Source organism: Electrona antarctica (genome assembly GCF_951216825.1).
Source record: "Electrona antarctica genome assembly, chromosome: 23".
NCBI classification, from domain to species: Eukaryota; Metazoa; Chordata; class Actinopteri; order Myctophiformes; family Myctophidae; genus Electrona; species Electrona antarctica.
The window spans coordinates 32,672,204-32,692,595 of NC_136804.1; the positions used below are offsets into that span (position 1 = coordinate 32,672,204).

At 46.8% G+C, this 20,392-nt stretch overlaps 2 protein-coding genes across 2 annotated transcripts in view; one reads left to right on the forward strand and one right to left on the reverse strand.

Annotated features, from left to right (window-relative positions):
* Positions 1 to 20,392, forward strand: part of ada2b (adenosine deaminase 2b) — a gene marked incomplete at its 5' end in the record, with an annotated part of 465,058 nt that overhangs the window by 267,491 nt on the left and 177,175 nt on the right. The gene's annotated exons all lie outside the window — the stretch shown is intronic.
* Positions 1 to 20,392, reverse strand: part of LOC306916759 (thyrotropin-releasing hormone-degrading ectoenzyme-like) — a gene marked incomplete at its 5' end in the record, with an annotated part of 250,604 nt that overhangs the window by 9,742 nt on the left and 220,470 nt on the right. The window contains 2 exons of the mRNA XM_079494774.1: positions 8,760 to 8,927; positions 20,200 to 20,307. Of these exons, the coding sequence (XP_079350900.1) occupies positions 8,760 to 8,927; positions 20,200 to 20,307 (276 nt within the window). The remainder of the gene's footprint in view (positions 1 to 8,759; positions 8,928 to 20,199; positions 20,308 to 20,392) is intronic.

Genomic DNA, 20,392 nt, shown 5'->3' on the forward strand with positions numbered 1-20,392 from the left:
CCACCAGACCGTGGTGGTAGAGAGTCTTCCTAATGGAGCTGCTATAGGATTGCTAGTAGTGAGAACTCTCCCAAAGAGCTGACAGTGCCACTGTCCCCTGCTCCCATGGGAAAACCCTCCCATCCCAAGGAAACGACTCCCCTATGGGGGGGCGGGACTCCAAGACCACCGATCAGGTTCCCGACCTGGCGGTCATGCCCTTGGTGGAATGGGCTCGCAATCCTTCAGGGAGCTCCACCCTGCTGGAAGCATAAGCCAGTTGTATGGCCTCTCCATTGTGAGAGCCTTACTGTTGTTATGGGCTTTCCCTTACACTGAGCCTGAGGAGCCCACGCGGCAAAGAGATGATCCCCTTGTCTGAACGGAGCCGTCTTGGCTTTGTACAGCCTCGATGCACTCATTTGGCAGAGGCAATTCAGCCGCATGTCCTCCTCTGAGGCGAAAGGCGGTGGATGAAAAGCTACCAGTTCCACTGGCTCACAGCCAGAAGGTACAGTATTGGGCAAGAAGGACAGGTTTGGTCTGATCGCAACCTTAGTGCTATTGCCGCTGAATCTCATGCAGCTCTCGTTGAGTGCATGAATGTCACTTGCCCGTTTTGCTGTTGCCAAATGTGACTAGCAGAGTGGTTTTCAATGAAAGACTGTCTCCAGTGGCTCGAAGGGTTCCTTTGCGAGTGCGTCCAGAACCAGGTCAGATCCCAAGATGGAACCAAGGATCTGGTGACCGGCCTGAGGTGCATGAGGTGACCGGCCTGAGGTGCTCACTCACTGGACCGTAATTAATAGCCAAATGATAGGCGGATATCGCCGCCACGTTGACCTTCACAGAGGACAAACCTAGCATAGGATGAGAGCCACCGAAGCCTGGAACGGGAGGACCTCGTCAGGTCTGTTCGAACACCAGCGTACAAACAGCTGCCATGCAGTGTTGTAACGATGTCTGGTAGATGTGGCCCTAGTGCTCAGAATGGTCTCGATGACATTCTGTGGAAGGCCGGCTACTTCAAGCGGGGCCCCCTCATGGGCCAGACCCTTAAGTCCAGGTCCTTCAGGGAGAAAGAGGACGCTTCACGCCCACCGGTTTTATACTTGAGGGTGGGACTGAGGGCATCGCTGTGAGCGACAGCTCCACGACCCAATACATTCGCTTGTGAGCAGCGCCACCAAGTGGCTTGGACCCATATGACTCTCTTCGAGACAGGCACTTAAGACAACTAATATTATATTATTGATGTACCTTAATTTGTTGTGTAATATGTGAAATTTACACATTTTTCAGTTTTCTTCTGTCACAGTTTTACAAGAACTTCTACAGTATATAAAGTTTGGTCAAGATCAACTCCTCTCTGACTGCTTTTTGTGGAAAGATGTTTAGCTCGCTGCATAGCCCATAGTCCCATGGACCAGAGCTAGCCCGGGACAGAAGTCCGACACCTGTATCATCAATATCCAGTTGGTTTGCAGTTTAGAAAGGCTTTCAGAGCATTGCAAGTATAGCTGGTTTGGCCCTTCATGACGTAAAGGTGATGTTTCAGTGTTGATTAATTTGGCCTTTTAAAGGCAAGTCAGAGCCAGACAGCCAGACACCCACACAGCAGACAAGAGAAGAGTAAAGAACAGAAGAGACAGATAAGATAAGAGAAAGGTTAGGCTAGGGCTCGCCTCAGTGGTGTCTGATTAAAACTTAAACCGGGATGTTTAACCCGTATAGACCTGAGAACAGGTTCTACAAATGTCTTCTAAAAAAAAGACTGTTTCTATGTCAGAGGTGCTCAAACTATTTCATGTTAAGGAGCACCAGAATTATAGGTAATTGGCCGCCGACCCCCATCTGAAAATATGTTGTTCCAGGGTCCTCACCATGCAGAACCAAAGATTTGAGTTAAAAATGTTCGCTGTGAAATAATATTATACACCGCCACATTTTCACGATTTTTCAAAAATAGCAGATCTACAAGGTCGTAGGTATGAGCTTGTAGATCTGCTATTTTTCCAATAGCTAAAGTACAACATAATGCTTAAAACACTAAAAGGGGTTCGTTCCCGCCCCGGAATGGGTTAACAGGTGTAATTGATGGTCTTAGTGAAGCTAGGCAAGGAATCTGGGTTGTAAAGCCAGACACCTCGGAATGTAGGAGTCGTATATGGTACGAAGGGGTCCGGGTTGTAAGGCCAGACACCTTGGTTCGTATGTGTTGAGGTGTTCTTGATACTTGAATCTTGTTTGTGTCTTGAGTTTTGAGCCATGAGTGTGGTGTCTTGAGTCCTGTATCCTATGTTCTGTATCCTGTGTCTTGCTTGGGTCCTGTAGAGATTGTTGGAGATACCTTGTGCGTGGGTTGGTCTTTTAAGTTGTGTAAGTCTGCTGTCAGAGTGATGTGTCATTATCCCTATATAAGGAGATCTAGGAGAAGTTCATTAAGTTTGCCTGGTGGGTGAACTGAAGCCGCACCCACAGCTGTAGTATGATAAAGGGTGAGGGGTTAGGGGAGGAGATGATATTGTGATGTCACTAATCACTATATCACTGTTTATTTTCAAAGGCACGTTTGACTATTATAAGGTTTCAGCCTCCAGGAGGAAACCCTAAATACAAAGGGAAGACAATCATTGCACATAAACCACACCAGTGAGTCTAATGAAGTAGTACTGTCACCTCATAGACACATGAAAACTGGAAAAAATACAAAACTCACGGCACTCCATCTTTAAATATCAAACAAAAGAAAAAATGATTCAGGTTGGGGTTAGGATTAGGATGAAACATTACCCCTTATCCGTAAACTTATTTGCCATTTTTTACTATTTTAAAACATTTTAAAATAGTAGCCGATCTGCAAGCTAACAACGTGTCGATGTACAGATTGGCCAGTTGAACTATTTTTAAATGTTTTAAAATAGTAAAAAATGGCAAATAAGTTTCGGGGTAAGGGGTGGAGCCCTTAGAGCCTATAGGTTTAGGGCAAGCTGCATTCACACTGGCTGCTACAAAGCTACAGGTTACCATTCATTTTCAATGGAAGCCAGCGACATGAAGATAAAAACAGCTACAAAGCGGCGTACAAAAAAGTTGAGCTAGTTTACTTTAAACTTAAAGGTATATTCAGTGATTTGACTTAATTCAAATATCACTTATTTTTTCTTTTTTTCTGGATAATCCTCCCTACTATAGAGTGTGCTGACCATATAAGGAGTTCCTCCCTGTCCCCAATGAGCCCCTGGGGTCAAAAAACCCTAGTTTCAGTTTGGGCTTTGGGTGGCAAAGCCTTCATCCAATCAGGATGAGACGGGCCTTCCTCCAATCATGATCGAGTGGGGGCGGGCCTTGGTGCACATGCTGTTGGCCTGTTGCACTTTCCCCCACTGTAGAGCGTGCATGTGCACATTTTGTTACCGGGGCGGACTGGGTGGTTTTCCAAATCACTGAATGCTCCTTTAAGCTACAAAGCTATAAAGATGCAAAGAGCTGTGATAATACAAGAAGAGGTCCAAGGCACTCTGCTACAGTCAAGTAAAAAAGACCTGCGCGTTTGGGCTGTAAAAGCCTTCGTCAGGGTCCCATAGAAGTGAGAGCTTATACAAAGAGCTGTGTCTATCGATGTGAACGCTTGAAATTATGCCTGGTTTATTCTAGGTTGCACTCAGGCGTGCTGTGACCCAAAATATTATACTGTTGTAAAGTTTGTAGATTTGTTCATTTCGGCTTTATGGTTTAGTGTTATAAATGACCCCAAAAATGTAAACATTGCATCTGTGTGTGTGTGTGTGTGTGTGTGTGTGTGTGTGTGTGTGTGTGTGTGTGTGTGTGTGTGCGCGCGTGCGTGCGTGCGTGCGAGCGATGGTGAAGCAGACTATTGAACAGAATAGGTTGAAAAAACAAAACGATTACTTTTCAGGAATATATCAAAAAAATAGCAAACCTACAAGAAATCTGTAGATCTGCTATTTATCTGTACTTGTGTTACACTGCAGTGTGACGAAGTAGGGCATTAATTAAGGAACATAAATATGGAGACAAGAGGTTTCCCGCCCGACAGCAACAATATGCACATTACAGACATAATGAACCTCATAAACAGGCATTACTGCAGCATATATAAACCCTATACTGCCAGCGAGGTACTTCTGGCAAGAAGAGAGAAAATAGGTTGGCTGCACAGGAGGGGGTGTTGTTTTTCGCCCTAAAACAAAACAAGATAAGCACAACGACTGTGCAAAAGCAATCTGTGATCGCCAGGCCCCCGTTCCGTATACGTGTCATCTGGGGCGCTACGTCTACCGTCTCGACTCACTGTTTTCTCGTGTTGCTTAAGGGGTGAGGCCACAGATCCTGTCTGAGGTTATGAGAAACTAGACAAAGCACTTCCCAGGGATTTTTTTTTGGTACAAATGACATTTCAGAGGGATGTACCCAGAGGCATCATTTCAGATTTTTTATTTATTTTTTATTTTTTTATGAGCGAGCTTTGGCGATAACAAAATACCGCATGGACCGTTTGACACAGCGAAATGCTCCGTGATTATCAGATTGAAAATGAACACTACACCCCAAATGACCCCTGAATGTACCTTCAAAAGTACAAAAGGTTGAGTAAAATGTTTTTAGTGAATTTTTGGCACAGTATTTTGCAAGTGAAATTTCACCTCTGCATGTAGCCATCCTAGCTGTCACTGTGTGTGTGTGTGTGTGTGTGTGCGCGCGCGCGCGCGTGCGTGCGTGCGTGCATGCTGTAGATGTAGTCAGGATGTGAAATTTCGCTGCATTCTGAGGGCTGCTGTGGACTGTTTTCTTTGTATTGTTGGGAGTGTACCTAATGTTCCCTCAGCGCCGTGTTCCCTCAAAACAAACCCTAACCCCTCAACCTTAAACTGAGGGAACATAGGGCTGAGGCAAGATGTACTGTTTTGTTGAGGCTGGACTGTTTTGTGGATTCGTTTTGCAACACTGGGCAAGACGTGGACAAAGCCGGCTGCCCAGAGAGGACAGGCTGTGCTCTCACTGCGGCCATGTGATGGACACAGAGCTCCACTTCTTGACCATGGGTGGAGATCGTTTAGGACTTTAACCCCCTTATGGCTATTGACGTAATTGACGTAATGAAATCAATAAATCCCTTATGGCTATTGACGTAATCGATTGATTCCCTATAATCGGGAGCTTAATGTCGCAAAATTTAGCATTTTTTGGCTAATTTGGCTAACGGCCGATGTAATCTTCCTAAAACCGGCCGAAATCCGCGCGTGCACGGTCGATCACGCACGCGCGTGATCGCGCATGCATCGCTGCGTAAAATGCGATGTTTTGGGCTTGATTAGAGCTTAATTTGACTTAGTTATGAAAAATACGATGATAGCTTAGCATTCCGGACATCTGATGGTGTTGCACAGTAGCAAAGATACTACCGGATATTTTGATCCAAACCGGAAGTGGTCATCGTTCACTCGCTCTCTTTGGTCAGAATCGGCACAATGGTGACGTTACCGCCACCATCAGGACTGATTGTCCCAATACTATAGTCTTGCCCCGTCAAAATGAGATATAGTGTGTATATCGCGGATTTTTCTATTGGCATTAAAATGACAAATTAAACATATGAATAGTGCTGGCTGAAGGCACAATCCACTGTTAATTAGGCACGGCCACAAGAGGGTTTTAACGATTCCCATTCCATAACCACAGTTCCCTTTAATTAATCTTATATTTAAAACTGAAAAATCAATATAATTTTGGCCTTCAGAATGAATTTGAATGAATAACACAAATTATACAACAGGTTGTTTCGAGGAAGCAATCTGAAGGGTAACTGTTGTATAATTGCAATATTACACTCGAGGGTGTGGTTTAACGTGATTATTGCCACTTCAGTGATGCTTGCGGAACTCGACTACGTCTCGTTCCTGATCGCATCACTGTCGTGGCAATAATCACGTTAAACCACACGCTCTCGTGTAATATTGCTTAATTCAATCATGCATTTATACATAGAGTATTACAGACATTGTTGTTGTTGTAGTGGTTCACAAAGTGAGGTCCAGGGACCCTCACTCGAGAGGGTTCCAACCGTTCCATATAGGACCCTTACAGGTCTGTAACTCAGAGTGTACAGACGGAAACAAATGGACCCTCCAAATTAGCACCACATTTTCACGATTTTTCAAAAATAGCAAACCTACAAGCTATGAGCTTGTAGATCTGCTATTTTTCAATAGCTAAAGTATAACATAATGCTTGAAACACCAAAAGGGGTTCCTGCCCAAAATGGGTTAAGTAAAAGTAGCGCTACTACAATGACCCAACCTGTCCTGTTGTAGGACGTTATGCAGAAATGTGTGACCCACCGGTTGAGGCAGAAGGGCTATAAGGGAATGTGTTGCCGTAGAAATGTGCGACCCACCGGTTGAGCAGGAAGGTGCTATATAATATAATAATCACGTTAAACCACACGCTCTCGTGTAATATTGCTTAATTCAATCATGCATTTATACATAGAGTATTACAGACATTGTTGTTGTTGTAGTGGTTCACAAAGTGAGGTCCAGGGACCCTCACTCGAGAGGGTTCCAACCGTTCCATATAGGACCCTTACAGGTCTGTAACTCTGAGAGTGTACAGACGGAAACAAATGGACCCTTATGGTTCCATATTTGTATACTCTCAGAGTTATTGTAATTGTATAGCAGACGTGAAGTCCTCCACACACCAGCTGACAGTGTGATGAACCGGAATCGGTTCCATCACCAATGGAACCGACTCCGTTCCCTGAATTTTGGATCTGGTTCCCACAATTCCTATGGTTGTGGACCCCAAACCTTTTCTTAAACGCATGTGACAGATATTACAGAGTGTGTGTGTGTGTGTGTGTGTGTGTAAATGGTGCATTTATATAGCGCCTTTATCCAAGGCGCTTTACATAGATTGTGCATTACATTCACCCATTCATACACCGATTGCGGCGGAAGCCATGCAAGGTACCAACCAGCACATCGGGAGCAATTTGGGGTTCAGTGTCTTGCCCAAGGACACTTCATTGGACCACCATTGGATCATTGGACGACCTGCTCTACCTCCTGAGCCACAGTCGCTATGTGTGTGTGTGTGTGTGCGTGCGTACTTGCGTGCGTTTGAGAGAGAGAGAGAGAGGGGGGGGGGGGGGTGATAGAAATAGAGAGGTTGATAGAAAGAGAGAGAGAGAAAGAAAGAGGCAGAGCTAGGTAAATTAATTTCTGTTCTTCTCTCTGAGGGCAGAATAAGTGTCAGGCGAGCAGCGAGTTCATTTCTCTGTGTTTTTCACATGTCTCTCTCCTCCTCCTGTTCTCTGGATTAATGAAGCTAATCAGTGAAATCCAACAAACCTCCCTAGAATAACAACATTAATTATGTTTCACAACCAAAACCATGTGTATAGCTTAGCTGTATCTAATTAAATGATTATTGTATCTGATGTGTTTTCATGAGCGTATGCATACTCTGTGTGTGTGTGTGTGTGTGTGTGTGTGTGTGTGTGTGTGTGTGTGTGCGCGCGTGCGCGTGTGCATCGTCGCTGTCGGGTGGAAACTTCATGTAAGTCCAAAATTGTTACATTTGAGGATTCAAATTCAGTAATAGCAAAAAAATAGCAGATCTGCAAACTCAAAACGCCCCGCAATGCGACACGGTTTGAGCTTGTATATCTGCTATTTTTGTGTGACACTGTATAGTATGACAAAGTAGGGCTACAAGAAATAAAATCAAACATAAAGCCACAGCATGGAGATGAGAGGTTTCAGCCATATCGGAGAAGGTTTTATTATACCTCTACTGGGCCCTGTCTGCAAAAATCAATGCGAGATATACTGAGAGGAAAATGCATCTGCGATCTACAGCCATGAGCGTGGGCCGTGCACGGCAGTGTGGATGTGCACACGCCGTTTCATCACATACAGGCTCTTTTGTGTTCCCCCTTGGTGAGCAGAGTTATAAAACCGCAAAGCCGATAAGCTCGCTCTGATTGGTCAGCCGGCGTACCTTCCCAAGGGCTTATATGGAAGCGGTGATGGATGGAAGAAGTACTCCAATGTGTTACTTAACCCATTTCGACCGAGACGGATTCTACAAAATGTCTTCGAAATCATGACAGTTTTCTGAAAAACCCATGTTTCTCTCAAACATTTTCATGTCAAGGACCCTCAAAAATGTAATTGGCCGCCGACCCCCATCTGAAAATATGTGGTTCCAGGGACCCCCCAGAAGCAAACATTTGAGTTGAAAATGTTCGCTCTGAAATAATATATATTCCAAATTTGCACCACATTTTCACGATTTTTCAAAAAAGCTATGAGCTTGCAGATCTTCTATTTTTCAATAGCTAAAGTATAACAATGCTTGAAACACCAAAAGGGGTTCCTGCCCAAAATGGGTTAAGTAAAAGTAGCGCTACTACAATGACCCAACCTGTCCTGTTGTAGGACGTTATGCAGAAATGCGTGACCCACCGGTTGAGGTGGAAGGTGCTATAAGGAAATGTGTTGCCGTAGAAATGTGTGACCCACCGGTTGAGCAGGAAGGTGCTATAAGGAAATGTGTTGCCGTAGAAATGTGTGACCCACCGGTTGAGCAGGAAGGTGCTATAAGGGAATGTGTTGCCGTAGAAATGTGTGACCCACCGGTTGAGGCAGAAGGTGCTATAAGGGAATGTGTTGCCGTAGAAATGTGTGACTCACCTGTTGAGGAGGAAGGTGTTGTAAGGGAATGTGTTGCCGTATAAATGTGTGACTCACCGGTTGAGGAGGAAGGTGTTGTCAGAGCAGGTCAGCGCCTCCAGGAGGATCTTCTTCTCGGACACAGCGCTGGTCGAGTGGAACTTCATCCAGATGAACTCCCACACATCCTCGTCCATCAAGCTGACCCCGGTGCAGTAGACGATGTCCCTGACGTTAGGAGGGATCCTGAAATAACCACATAATAACAAACGTGAATCTTGACCCCAGTATGCATGGTAGACCTGTGGTATCACGTCTAGTCACCCATGCCTCCATATATGGTCACGCACCAGTGGAACCACCAGGGAATGCCCATATATGGAGAACCCTGATGTCATCAATATTACGCCCATATATGGGAATGTCAATATATGGACATATTCTGACAGTCTCATAATAACTAGTGTGGTTGCCGCGAGTAACACTTGCAAAATAACAAAGTTGGTACAACACATGGATCTCCATATGTGGAGCTGACTATCATCACCTGGATCTCCATACAGTATATGAAGATCACGACACTGACCTCATCAAACCCTGGATACCCATACATGGTTTGACAACTCTACATCTGACCTCACTGACACCAGATTAATACTTTAACTCCTGCTTCTCAACTGTGTCGTATAAAGAAAATATTTTATTTAACGTGGAATGTTTTTTTTTCGAAAAATCAATCTCTTATGAGGATCATTTCCTTTCCACAAAATCATTTTAGATGGAGGTCCGCTGACAATACAAGAAAAAGTTATAGTTTACCACTGCAGTGGAACCAAATAAAACATGAATCTGAGGTGTACTAGGGTAGAATGCATGAGTGTACAGTTGCAGGGGTTATTGCAGGGGTTATTGCAGGGGTTCTCAACGTTTTTGGCCGGGGACCCCCGGAAATGCTTTGGCAATGTCTCGGGACCCCCGCCCCGCCCCCTCCCGACCCCCAATATAAATTGACTGCTACAATAACCTTAAACCATTTTGGGCGGGAACCCCTTTGTGTTTTAAGCATTGTTATAATTTAGCTATTGAAAAATAGCAGATCTACAAGCTCATAGCGCGCCACCGCTACGAGCTTGTAGGTCTGCTATTTTTGAAAAATCGTGAAAATAAAAATAAAAAAAAGAACTTTTTTTTTTTTTTGAAAATAATTTGGGGACCCCCTAAAATAATTTGGCGACCCCCCGAGGGGTCGCGACCCACGGGTTGAGAAACCCTGTACTAGGGTAGAATGCATGAGCATACAGTTGAGGTCGGTAGCGAGCAGATAAGTAGAGTAGGTCGAGTTTTAGTGTGTTCTGCTCTCAGCACTAGTCCACAACCACAAGGAGAGGCAGACACATTTCCATGTGTTATTCATGCTGCTCTGCTTCTACGTCTGATTACCAATATGTTGGTCATATTTTGTTAAGCCTTCGATCTGTCACTGATATTTTTTCTTTGATTATTTTTGAGTCGGTGCACAGAAGCATGGTCTCAACTTGGAATAAAGCAGGCAGAACGAATACTTTGCCAAATACAGCGATTTATGCTTCATCATAAGACAGTGTGTCACACACACAGGCGCGGTTGGAATGTTCCACGGGTCCTAATTGACAAGATTGACAGCCCAGCCCCCCCCCCCCCCTCCCTTATTAAAAACTCTAAATTATGTTCATTCCATACCAAAACTGTGTCGCGTGTGCGTGTGCGTGTGCGTGTGTGTGTCTGATCTGTCATCTCTGCATGTGTTGACACAACGCAGAAGAACTGGGAGACGGAGGCGGATGTGCTTCCCGGAGCGGTGTAGTAACGAGGTATTCGCGCGGTGAACGCCGAACGAGACCGTAAATAAATACCACTTCAGACTAAAACCCTCAACGTGGCTCAGTTGCAGCATACCTGAAGCAATGAATATACACAGGTTGCATATCGAAAAACACGTTTGAAATATAGCTTCGTAAACCATTCCAAACGGAGCTAATCAAAATCAGAGTTGGTCAAGTGGAACTCGACCAACCCAGAATGTTGTGAGCAGACAGCGGCACGCTTGACGAACCCGGCATAATCTAACAGACTATTTTCTTTTCTAATTAAAATGTTTAATTAAATCCTTTAATTTTAGTTTAGTTCGGTATCTAGAATAAGTAAGTAGCCTGTCATTATCGAGAAATAAACCCCTCTGCATCGCGTCGGGGTCAAATCACCCCTATTCTGAGGGGATTCTTTTCCAGAAATAGCAGGTTTAAGGGCCGAGATCTGCTATTTCTGCCGGAAGAGATTCGGTGTTGAAAGAAACAACAGCAGAACAAGTACAGTTGCAACGTGTGTCCTTTTTTATTAAAGGGACATGTGACGGCTGGAAGAAACTAGCCTGGCTAATAAGCCAGACTCAAATCACACAGGCAATTTTTTTTTGCCAACGGCCTATTCAGGTCTGGAGTCTCTGCCTACGCCGGCGTTAGTGTCGTTCGGAAATCCGATCACAGCAGCTGATTGGCCATCAGCCCTGTCACTTGACAGCGTCAGACAACAAACATGGCTGCCCCCACTGCGGCGACTCACGACCGTATCAATCTGGCTATTAAATCGGCGTATGATAAATAGTTTCTTTACAGAAACGGCAGGTTTTATAAACATAATCATCCGACATATTTTACCGCTTTTGTTCACATGCAGTAGCGCTCGTTGGCTGTGGTTTGTTTGGTTAGCAAACGGGTTAGCCATAGCCTCATGATTGACAACGTCATCTGCTTTCCTACTATTCTGATTGGTTGGTATGAACCTATCACAGAAGACTGCCGCTTTGACAACGCCCATCCCATAAAACTCAGCTGCCAGACTTTTAACCAACTCCAAAAGACGCGACCACATCACCCCCATATTAGCTACTCTCCACTGGTTACCTGTTAGTTTCAGTATTGATTTTAACATTTTACTCATGACTTTTAAAGCCCTGAATGGCCAGGCTCCTAGCTACGTCTCCGACATGCTGAAACCCTACAGGCCTGTGCGCCCACTCAGGTCTTTAGACAAGGCCCTCCTGGAGACCCCTACCCACTCAGGTCCTCAGACAAGGCCCTCCTGGAGACCCCTACCCACTCAGGTCCTCAGACAAGGCCCTCCTGGAGACCCCTACAGCACAGGTCCTCAGACAAGGCCCTCCTGGAGACCCCTACCCACTCAGGTCCTCAGACAAGGCCCTCCTGGAGACCCTTACCCACTCAGGTCCTCAGACAAGGCCCTCCTGGAGACCCCTACCCACTCAGGTCCTCAGACAAGGCCCTCCTGGAGACCCCTACAGCTCAGCTTGTCACTAAGGGCGGCAGGGCCTTTGCAACCAGGGCCCCCATACTCTGGAATGGCCTACCTACTGACCTAAGATGCGCAAAATCAATATCCACATTTAAAACTCTGCTGAAAACCCACCTTGATCTTCAAGCCTTTTCCTAATTGTCATTATTGTATTATTATGTATGTTTTGTAATTTTATGCCGGCTTGCATGGATTGATCTTTTATTGTTCTCTTGATGTAAAGCACTTTGTGACTTTGTCTAGAAAATGTGCTATATAAATAAATTCATTATCATTATCATTATCATTATCATTATAAACTGCTGCCGTGGGGAGGGCTTTCAGTCTGAATAATGAAGTGAAACTAAATGAAAATGCAGACTGAGTGTCAGCCGTCAGGCTAGTAGATAACAGTAGCACAATTAGAAATTTGCACCCTATGGCCAGAAGAAAACAAAAAGAAGTCTGTGTGTTTGACTATAGGGTTTGACTGGATTGCTGAATTCCTACAATGCCCATAATGCTTTAGTGCACTTCCCCTCCTTGTGGAGAGGGGGCTTAGAGTATAAATACAATAGAGACATCACCAGATTTCTCCTCCCATCCACTTGCATTGAGTTGCTCACCCAGCGCATGACGCATTCTTCATTGAGTTGCTCACCCAGCGCATGAGGCATTCTTCCGGGTTGGAAACATTGTGTAGAGCACCGAAGTCCTGACGTCACTGTCAGTAGAGGACATCAGTCCACAGGTTCATGTACTTTTTATTTGCATTGTAATCTCCATAGGGGGATTTTAGATCACCTTATATAAGAACTGTGTTTGAAAAATAAACCGATCACCCCGGCCTTTTCACTCATATGGATATGAAGCATCGACTGAAGGTGGAAATGTACAAGTACCCAAAGAGTAACAAAATAAGCGTTAGAAACGAGTCAAACAACCCAGAGACTACATTTCCGGGTAGGCGGGTGGCTGCATCTGCCCGTTGCACAACAGAAACTGAATGTCTGAATTACGTTTATTTTTATTTTATTGATATTTAATGTTTCGTGGTTAGTACGAGTCGAGTCACCACCAGCTGAGCTTACGTCAACGAGGAATCTCAGGAACGCAATGTGTTGACAGCTGGGCGTGACGTATATTAGCAGCGACATTGCCTTCATATGTAGTTTCAAGGCTTTTGCGGCCACATTAATTCCATTTTCTCCAGAAACTGGCTGTATCAAAATTTGATACAGCCAGTGCGTCGTTAATGATGTCCATTCATATTTAATATGAATGGACATCATTAACGACGCACAGCCACTCCCCTGACAGAAAGGCCGGTTGATATCATTGCGCGCGTTCACGTATGGAGCATGGCACGTGAACGCGCGCAATGCATAGTGCCTGGCCCATAGTGCAATACCACTTTCGGCCACTATGTCTTTTTTCACCTCAGGGTTTCCTCTCGGTGACGACTCTATTATATTTATACTCTAAGAGAGGGGTAGGCTGCATGGAGGTGTGACTTTGTAGTCCAGGACTAAAATATACAAAATAAAATAAATACAAATAAAAAACATGTTACACATAAAAAACCCCAGGAAAGTGTTTGTGTCCTAAACATCATTAAAATAAGATCTGGTTGCAAAGGGGTGAAGTGGCCATTTAACTCTTTTTTTTGCATGCTAGCTGGCAGCATAATTGCAGTTAATTAAGCTGTGCCACCGCCTGCGTCCACTTTAAGAGAATAATTTCCCTCACCGCTGTAGCCACACATGCACACACTCACTGCAACCATTTGCCAGCATTAGCATTAGCGCACACTGTTTACCCATCGCCACTATTCGCCAGAAACGTTTACATGTCGTGAGCGATGCGAGACAAAGTCACAAATGACATCCGAACTTTGGATGGCTGATGATGATTACCAAGGACAGCGCTCGTAGATTCCGACTTATGGAGGTTTGAAAATCCTGCTTTGAACCGAGGTAAACGGAGAGGAGTTGTAACGTCCCATAGCCGGTGGTGACGGAGGCGTTGCATAGCAACCCGGATCAATGTTAAAAGCTGCTGTGGGGCTCAACCACTATATAGACGGAGTATACGAGGGAGTACGAACCTGGCTGATAACGTCCCATAGCTGGGGGGTATAGGAACACATTCGTACCTCACAGAGAAATAATGAAGATTGGAGCGTTTGAAGAGGTCCATCTACAGCTGCTCGACACCAGGGATACAAGGAGGACAGATGAGGAAATCATCTGCAACGTGCCCCCTCATGAGGGAGGACGGCATGGATGGTTGCCCACACCCATACAATGCCCACACGCAGCCCTCCAGTGAGGTGGGCGCCGTGCCAGGAGCTCCAGCAGAGAAAACAGATGGCCCACCTTTACGCCCACCGCACCAACACATCAGCGCACAAGCAACAGCCACATAAACACACACACGCATGCCCACACACACGTGCACGTGCTCACTCCAGCAGGAGAATAATGGCTCGTTTTCACAGCTGCGTGATGTGCACATCCTTTACGCCGTCTCCTTATGTCTACTCAGTTTTTGTGGGCTCATATTTTAGAGCTGTTTTGGCTGCAATTAGACAGCAGATTTCTGATTTATTCTTCTCTGTTTATTCAGGGTTATACGATTTAGGTGCGCGTCATTTTGTTTTATTCAGTCACCGATGTACCGTCGATAAATGTCATAGAGTTCTCTGATGATGTACTTCTCATCCTGTGAGAATATACTCTAGTTAGACTGTAAGCTATGCTATTATCACAGCTATTATCACAGGAAAAGGAAAAAAATTATAATAATCTGTGGTCCAATGTATCCAATGTAGTTATTATTTAGTCGCAAGCTCTTGTTAATAGATTTAATTTGTTAAATATGCATTAAACACACGGACACACTTAACTTTCACTTTTGAGTAATTTAAAAAATTGTGAAAATAGCAATTCTACCAACTGATGCGTGTCATGATGCGTCATGACATTATTGTTTGCAGGAGGAAAAAACACATACAAAGTAGAAATATGTAGTGGTTTAGAGTAACTAAGTGCATACACTGTATTTAACCCATTTAGGCCCGACGTCGAAATTAAAAAAATGTCTTCAAAATCCTGACAGTTTTCTGAAAAACCTTATGTTTCTGTATCAGTGGTGCTCAATATTTCATGTCAAGGACCCCAAACATTATATGTATTATGCCTCCGCCGCCCCCCCATCTGAAAATATGTTGTTCCATGGACCCCCAGAAGCAAAGATTTTAGTTAAAATGTTCACTCTGTAATAATATATATTCAAAGATTTGAGGCACATTTCACGATTTTTCAAAAATAGCAGACATACAAGCTCGGTGCCGCGCTATGAGCTTGTAGATCTGCTATTTTTAAATAGCTAAAGTATAACATAATGCTTTAAAACACCAAAAGGGGTTCCCGCCCAGAATAGGTTAATACATAGACGGAGACGTTTAAACAAGCATTTTAGCCGCTTTTTAATTGCATTTTTAGACGTGCGTCTAATAGCCGGCTATTTCTCAGTGGGATGTTCTTCTGTTTATAATCTAAACACTGTCTGTGACACGTTTAAAAAGTGTTACAAATAAGTATTTAGCACCTAAACGCTTGGATTTAGTGTAAAGGAGATACAAGGTATTTGTCAAACAGCGACGATATGAGGTTTCCACAGTGCTATAGGCGCCTGTTGGGAACCCCTCGGGTTATAGGGTTAGGGTTAGATATGAGGTTTCCACAGTGCTAGAGGCGCCTGTTGGGAACCCCTCAGGTTATGATATGAGGTTTCCACAGTACTATAGGCGCCTGTTGGGAACCCCTCAGGTTATGATATGAGGTTTCCACAGTGCTATAGGCGCCTGTTGGGAACCCCTCGGGTTATAGGGTTAGGGTTAGATATGAGGTTTCCACAGCGCTATAGGCGCCTGTTGGGAACCCCTCGGGTTATGATATGAGGTTTCCACAGTGCTATAGGCGCCTGTTGGGAACCCCTCGGGTTATAGGGTTAGGGTTAGATATGAGGTTTCCACAGTGCTATAGGGGCCTGTTGGGAACCCCTCGGGTTATGAGGTTTCCACAGTGCTATAGGGGCCCGTTGGGAACCCCTCGATATGAGGTTTCCACAGTGCTATAGGCGCCTGTTGGGAACCCCTCGATATGAGGTTTCCACAGTGCTATAGGCGCCTGTTGGGAACCCCTCGATATGAGGTTTCCACAGTGCTATAGGCGCCTGTTGGGAACCCCTCGATATGAGGTTTCCACAGTGCTATAGGCGCCTGTTGGGAACCCCTCGATATGAGGTTTCCACAGTGCTATAGGCGCCCGTTGGGAACCCCTCGATATGAGGTTTCCACAGTGCTATAGGCGCCTGTTGGGAACCCCTCGATATGAGGTTTCCACAGTGCTATAGGCGCCTGTTGGGAACCCCTCGATATGAGGTTTCCACAGTGCTATAGGCGCCTGTTGGGAACCCCTCGATATGAGGTTTCCACAGTGCTATAGGCGCCTGTTGGGAACCCCTCGATATGAGGTTTCCACAGTGCTAGAGGCGCCTGTTGGGAACCCCTCGGGTTATGAGGTTTCCACAGTGCTATAGGCGCCCGTTGGGAACCCCTCGGGTTATGACGATATGAGGTTTCCACAGTGCTATAGGCGCCTGTTGGGAACCCCTCGGGTTATGAGGTTTCCACAGTGCTATAGGCGCCCGTTGGGAACCCCTCGGGTTATGAGGTTTCCACAGTGCTATAGGCGCCCGTTGGGAACCCCTCGATATGAGGTTTCCACAGTGCTATAGGCGCCCGTTGGGAACCCCTCGGGTTATGAGGTTTCCACAGTGCTATAGGCGCCTGTTGGGAACCCCTCGGGTTATGAGGTTTCCACAGTGCTATAGGCGCCTGTTGGGAACCCCTCGGGTTATGAGGTTTCCACAGTGCTATAGGCGCCTGTTGGGAACCCCTCGGGTTATGAGGTTTCCACAGTGCTATAGGCGCCCGTTGGGAACCCCTCGGGTTATGAGGTTTCCACAGTGCTATAGGATCCTGTTGGGAACCCCTCGATATGAGGTTTCCACAGTGCTATAGGCGCCTGTTGGGAACCCCTCGATATGAGGTTTCCACAGTGCTATAGGATCCTGTTGGGAACCCCTCGGGTTATGAGGTTTCCACAGTGCTATAGGCGCCTGTTGGGAACCCCTCGATATGAGGTTTCCACAGTGCTATAGGATCCTGTTGGGAACCCCTCGGGTTATGAGGTTTCCACAGTGCTATAGGATCCTGTTGGGAACCCCTCGGGTTATGAGGTTTCCACAGTGCTATAGGCGCCTGTTGGGAACCCCTCGGGTTATGAGGTTTCCACAGTGCTATAGGCGCCCGTTGGGAACCCCTCGGGTTATGAGGTTTCCACAGTGCTATAGGATCCTGTTGGGAACCCCTCGATATGAGGTTTCCACAGTGCTATAGGCGCCTGTTGGGAACCCCTCGATATGAGGTTTCCACAGTGCTATAGGCGCCTGTTGGGAACCCCTCGGGTTATGAGGTTTCCACAGTGCTATAGGCGCCTGTTGGGAACCCCTCGGGTTATGAGGTTTCCACAGTGCTATAGACGCCTGTTGGGAACCCCTCGATATGAGGTTTCCACAGTGCTAGAGGCGCCTGTTGGGAACCCCTCTGGTTATGAGGTTTCCACAGTGCTATAGGCGCCTGTTGGGAACCCCTCGGGTTATGAGGTTTCCACAGTGCTATAGGCGCCTGTTGGGAACCCCTCGGGTTATGAGGTTTCCACAGTGCTATAGACGCCTGTTGGGAACCCCTCGATATGAGGTTTCCACAGTGCTATAGGCGCCTGTTGGGAACCCCTCGGGTTATGAGGTTTCCACAGTGCTATAGGCGCCTGTTGGGAACCCCTCGGGTTATGAGGTTTCCACAGTGCTATAGGCGCCTGTTGGAACCCCTCGATATGAGGTTTCCACAGTGCTATAGGCGCCTGTTGGAACCCCTCGATATGAGGTTTCCACAGTGCTATAGGCGCCTGTTGGGAACCCCTCGGGTTATGACGATATGAGGTTTCCACAGTGCTATAGGCGCCTGTTGGGAACCCCTCGGGTTATGAGGTTTCCACAGTGCTATAGGCGCCTGTTGGAACCCCTCGATATGAGGTTTCCACAGTGCTATAGGCGCCTGTTGGAACCCCTCGATATGAGGTTTCCACAGTGCTATAGGCGCCCGTTGGGAACCCCTCGGGTTATGAGGTTTCCACAGTGCTATAGGCGCCTGTTGGGAACCCCTCGGGTTATGACGATATGAGGTTTCCACAGTGCTATAGGCGCCCGTTGGGAACCCCTCGGGTTATGAGGTTTCCACAGTGCTATAGGCGCCCGTTGGGAACCCCTCGGGTTATGAGGTTTCCACAGTGCTATAGGCGCCTGTTGGAACCCCTCGATATGAGGTTTCCACAGTGCTAGAGGCGCCTGTTGGGAACCCCTCGGGTTATGAGGTTTCCACAGTGCTATAGGCGCCTGTTGGGAACCCCTCGGGTTATGACGATATGAGGTTTCCACAGTGCTAGAGGCGCCTGTTGGGAACCCCTCGGGTTATGATGTTTCTACAGTGCTATAGGCGCCTGTTGGGAACCCCTCGATATGAGGTTTCCACAGTGCTATAGGCGCCCGTTGGGAACCCCTCGGGTTATGAGGTTTCCACAGTGCTATAGGCGCCCGTTGGGAACCCCTCGGGTTATGAGGTTTCCACAGTGCTATAGGCGCCTGTTGGGAACCCCTCGGGTTATGAGGTTTCCACAGTGCTATAGGCGCCTGTTGGGAACCCCTCGATATGAGGTTTCCACAGTGCTAGAGGCGCCTGTTGGGAACCCCTCGGGTTATGAGGTTTCCACAGTGCTATAGGCGCCTGTTGGGAACCCCTCGGGTTATGAGGTTTCCACAGTGCTATAGGCGCCTGTTGGGAACCCCTCGGGTTATGAGGTTTCCACAGTGCTAGAGGCGCCCGTTGGGAACCCCTCGGGTTATGAGGTTTCCACAGTGCTATAGGCGCCTGTTGGGAACCCCTCGGGTTATGAGGTTTCCACAGTGCTAGAGGCGCCCGTTGGGAACCCCTCGGGTTATGAGGTTTCCACAGTGCTATAGGCGCCTGTTGGGAACCCCTCGATATGAGGTTTCCACAGTGCTATAGACGCCTGTTGGGAACCCCTCGATATGAGGTTTCCACAGTGCTAGAGGCGCCTGTTGGGAACCCCTCGATATGAGGTTTCCACAGTGCTATAGACGCCTGTTGGGAACCCCTCGATATGAGGTTTCCACAGTGCTATAGACGCCTGTTGGGAACCCCTCGATATGAGGTTTCCACAGTGCTATAGGCGCCCGTTGGGAACCCCTCGGGTTATGAGGTTTCCACAGTGCTAGAGGCGCCTGTTGGGAACCCCTCGGGTTATGAGGTTTCCACAGTGCTAGAGGCGCCCGTTGGGAACCCCTCGGGTTATGAGGTTTCCACAGTGCTATAGGAGCCTGTTGGGAACCCCTCGGGTTATGAGGTTTCCACAGTGCTATAGGCGCCCGTTGGGAACCCCTCGATATGAGGTTTCCACAGTGCTATAGGCGCCTGTTGGGAACCCCTCGGGTTATGAGGTTTCCACAGTGCTATAGGCGCCTGTTGGGAACCCCTCGGGTTATGAGGTTTCCACAGTGCTACAGGCGCCTGTTGGAAACCCCTCGGGTTATGAGGTTTCCACAGTGCTATAGGCGCCTGTTGGGAACCCCTCGATATGAGGTTTCCACAGTGCTATAGACGCCTGTTGGGAACCCCTCGGGTTATGAGGTTTCCACAGTGCTATAGGCGCCTGTTGGAACCCCTCGATATGAGGTTTCCACAGTGCTATAGGCGCCTGTTGGGAACCCCTCGGGTTATGAGGTTTCCACAGTGCTATAGGCGCCTGTTGGGAACCCCTCGGGTTATGAGGTTTCCACAGAGCTATAGGCGCCCGTTGGGAACCCCTCGGGTTATGATATGAGGTTTCCACAGTGCTATAGGCGCCCGTTGGGAACCCCTCGGGTTATGCACCACTTCAAACTAGCGTTGGCGTGGACTCTATGGGGGTGCCGTGCCCCAGTGTGTGTGCGTGTGTGTGTGTATGTGCGCACACGTGCGTGTATGTGCGTGTGTGCGTGTACGTACCTGTTTTTGTTACTGGAGATCCAGTCAGATATCTGAGCGACAGCCTGGCGATGACAATGTTTGTTTCCAAAGCTACAAGCCAACATTATAACCTCTCTCTGTAGCTCACTGACAGAGAAGGGGAAAAAAAGACATAATTAACTATTCAATAACAATAGCATCAAAAAACACATGACATTAGTAATGAATAGAG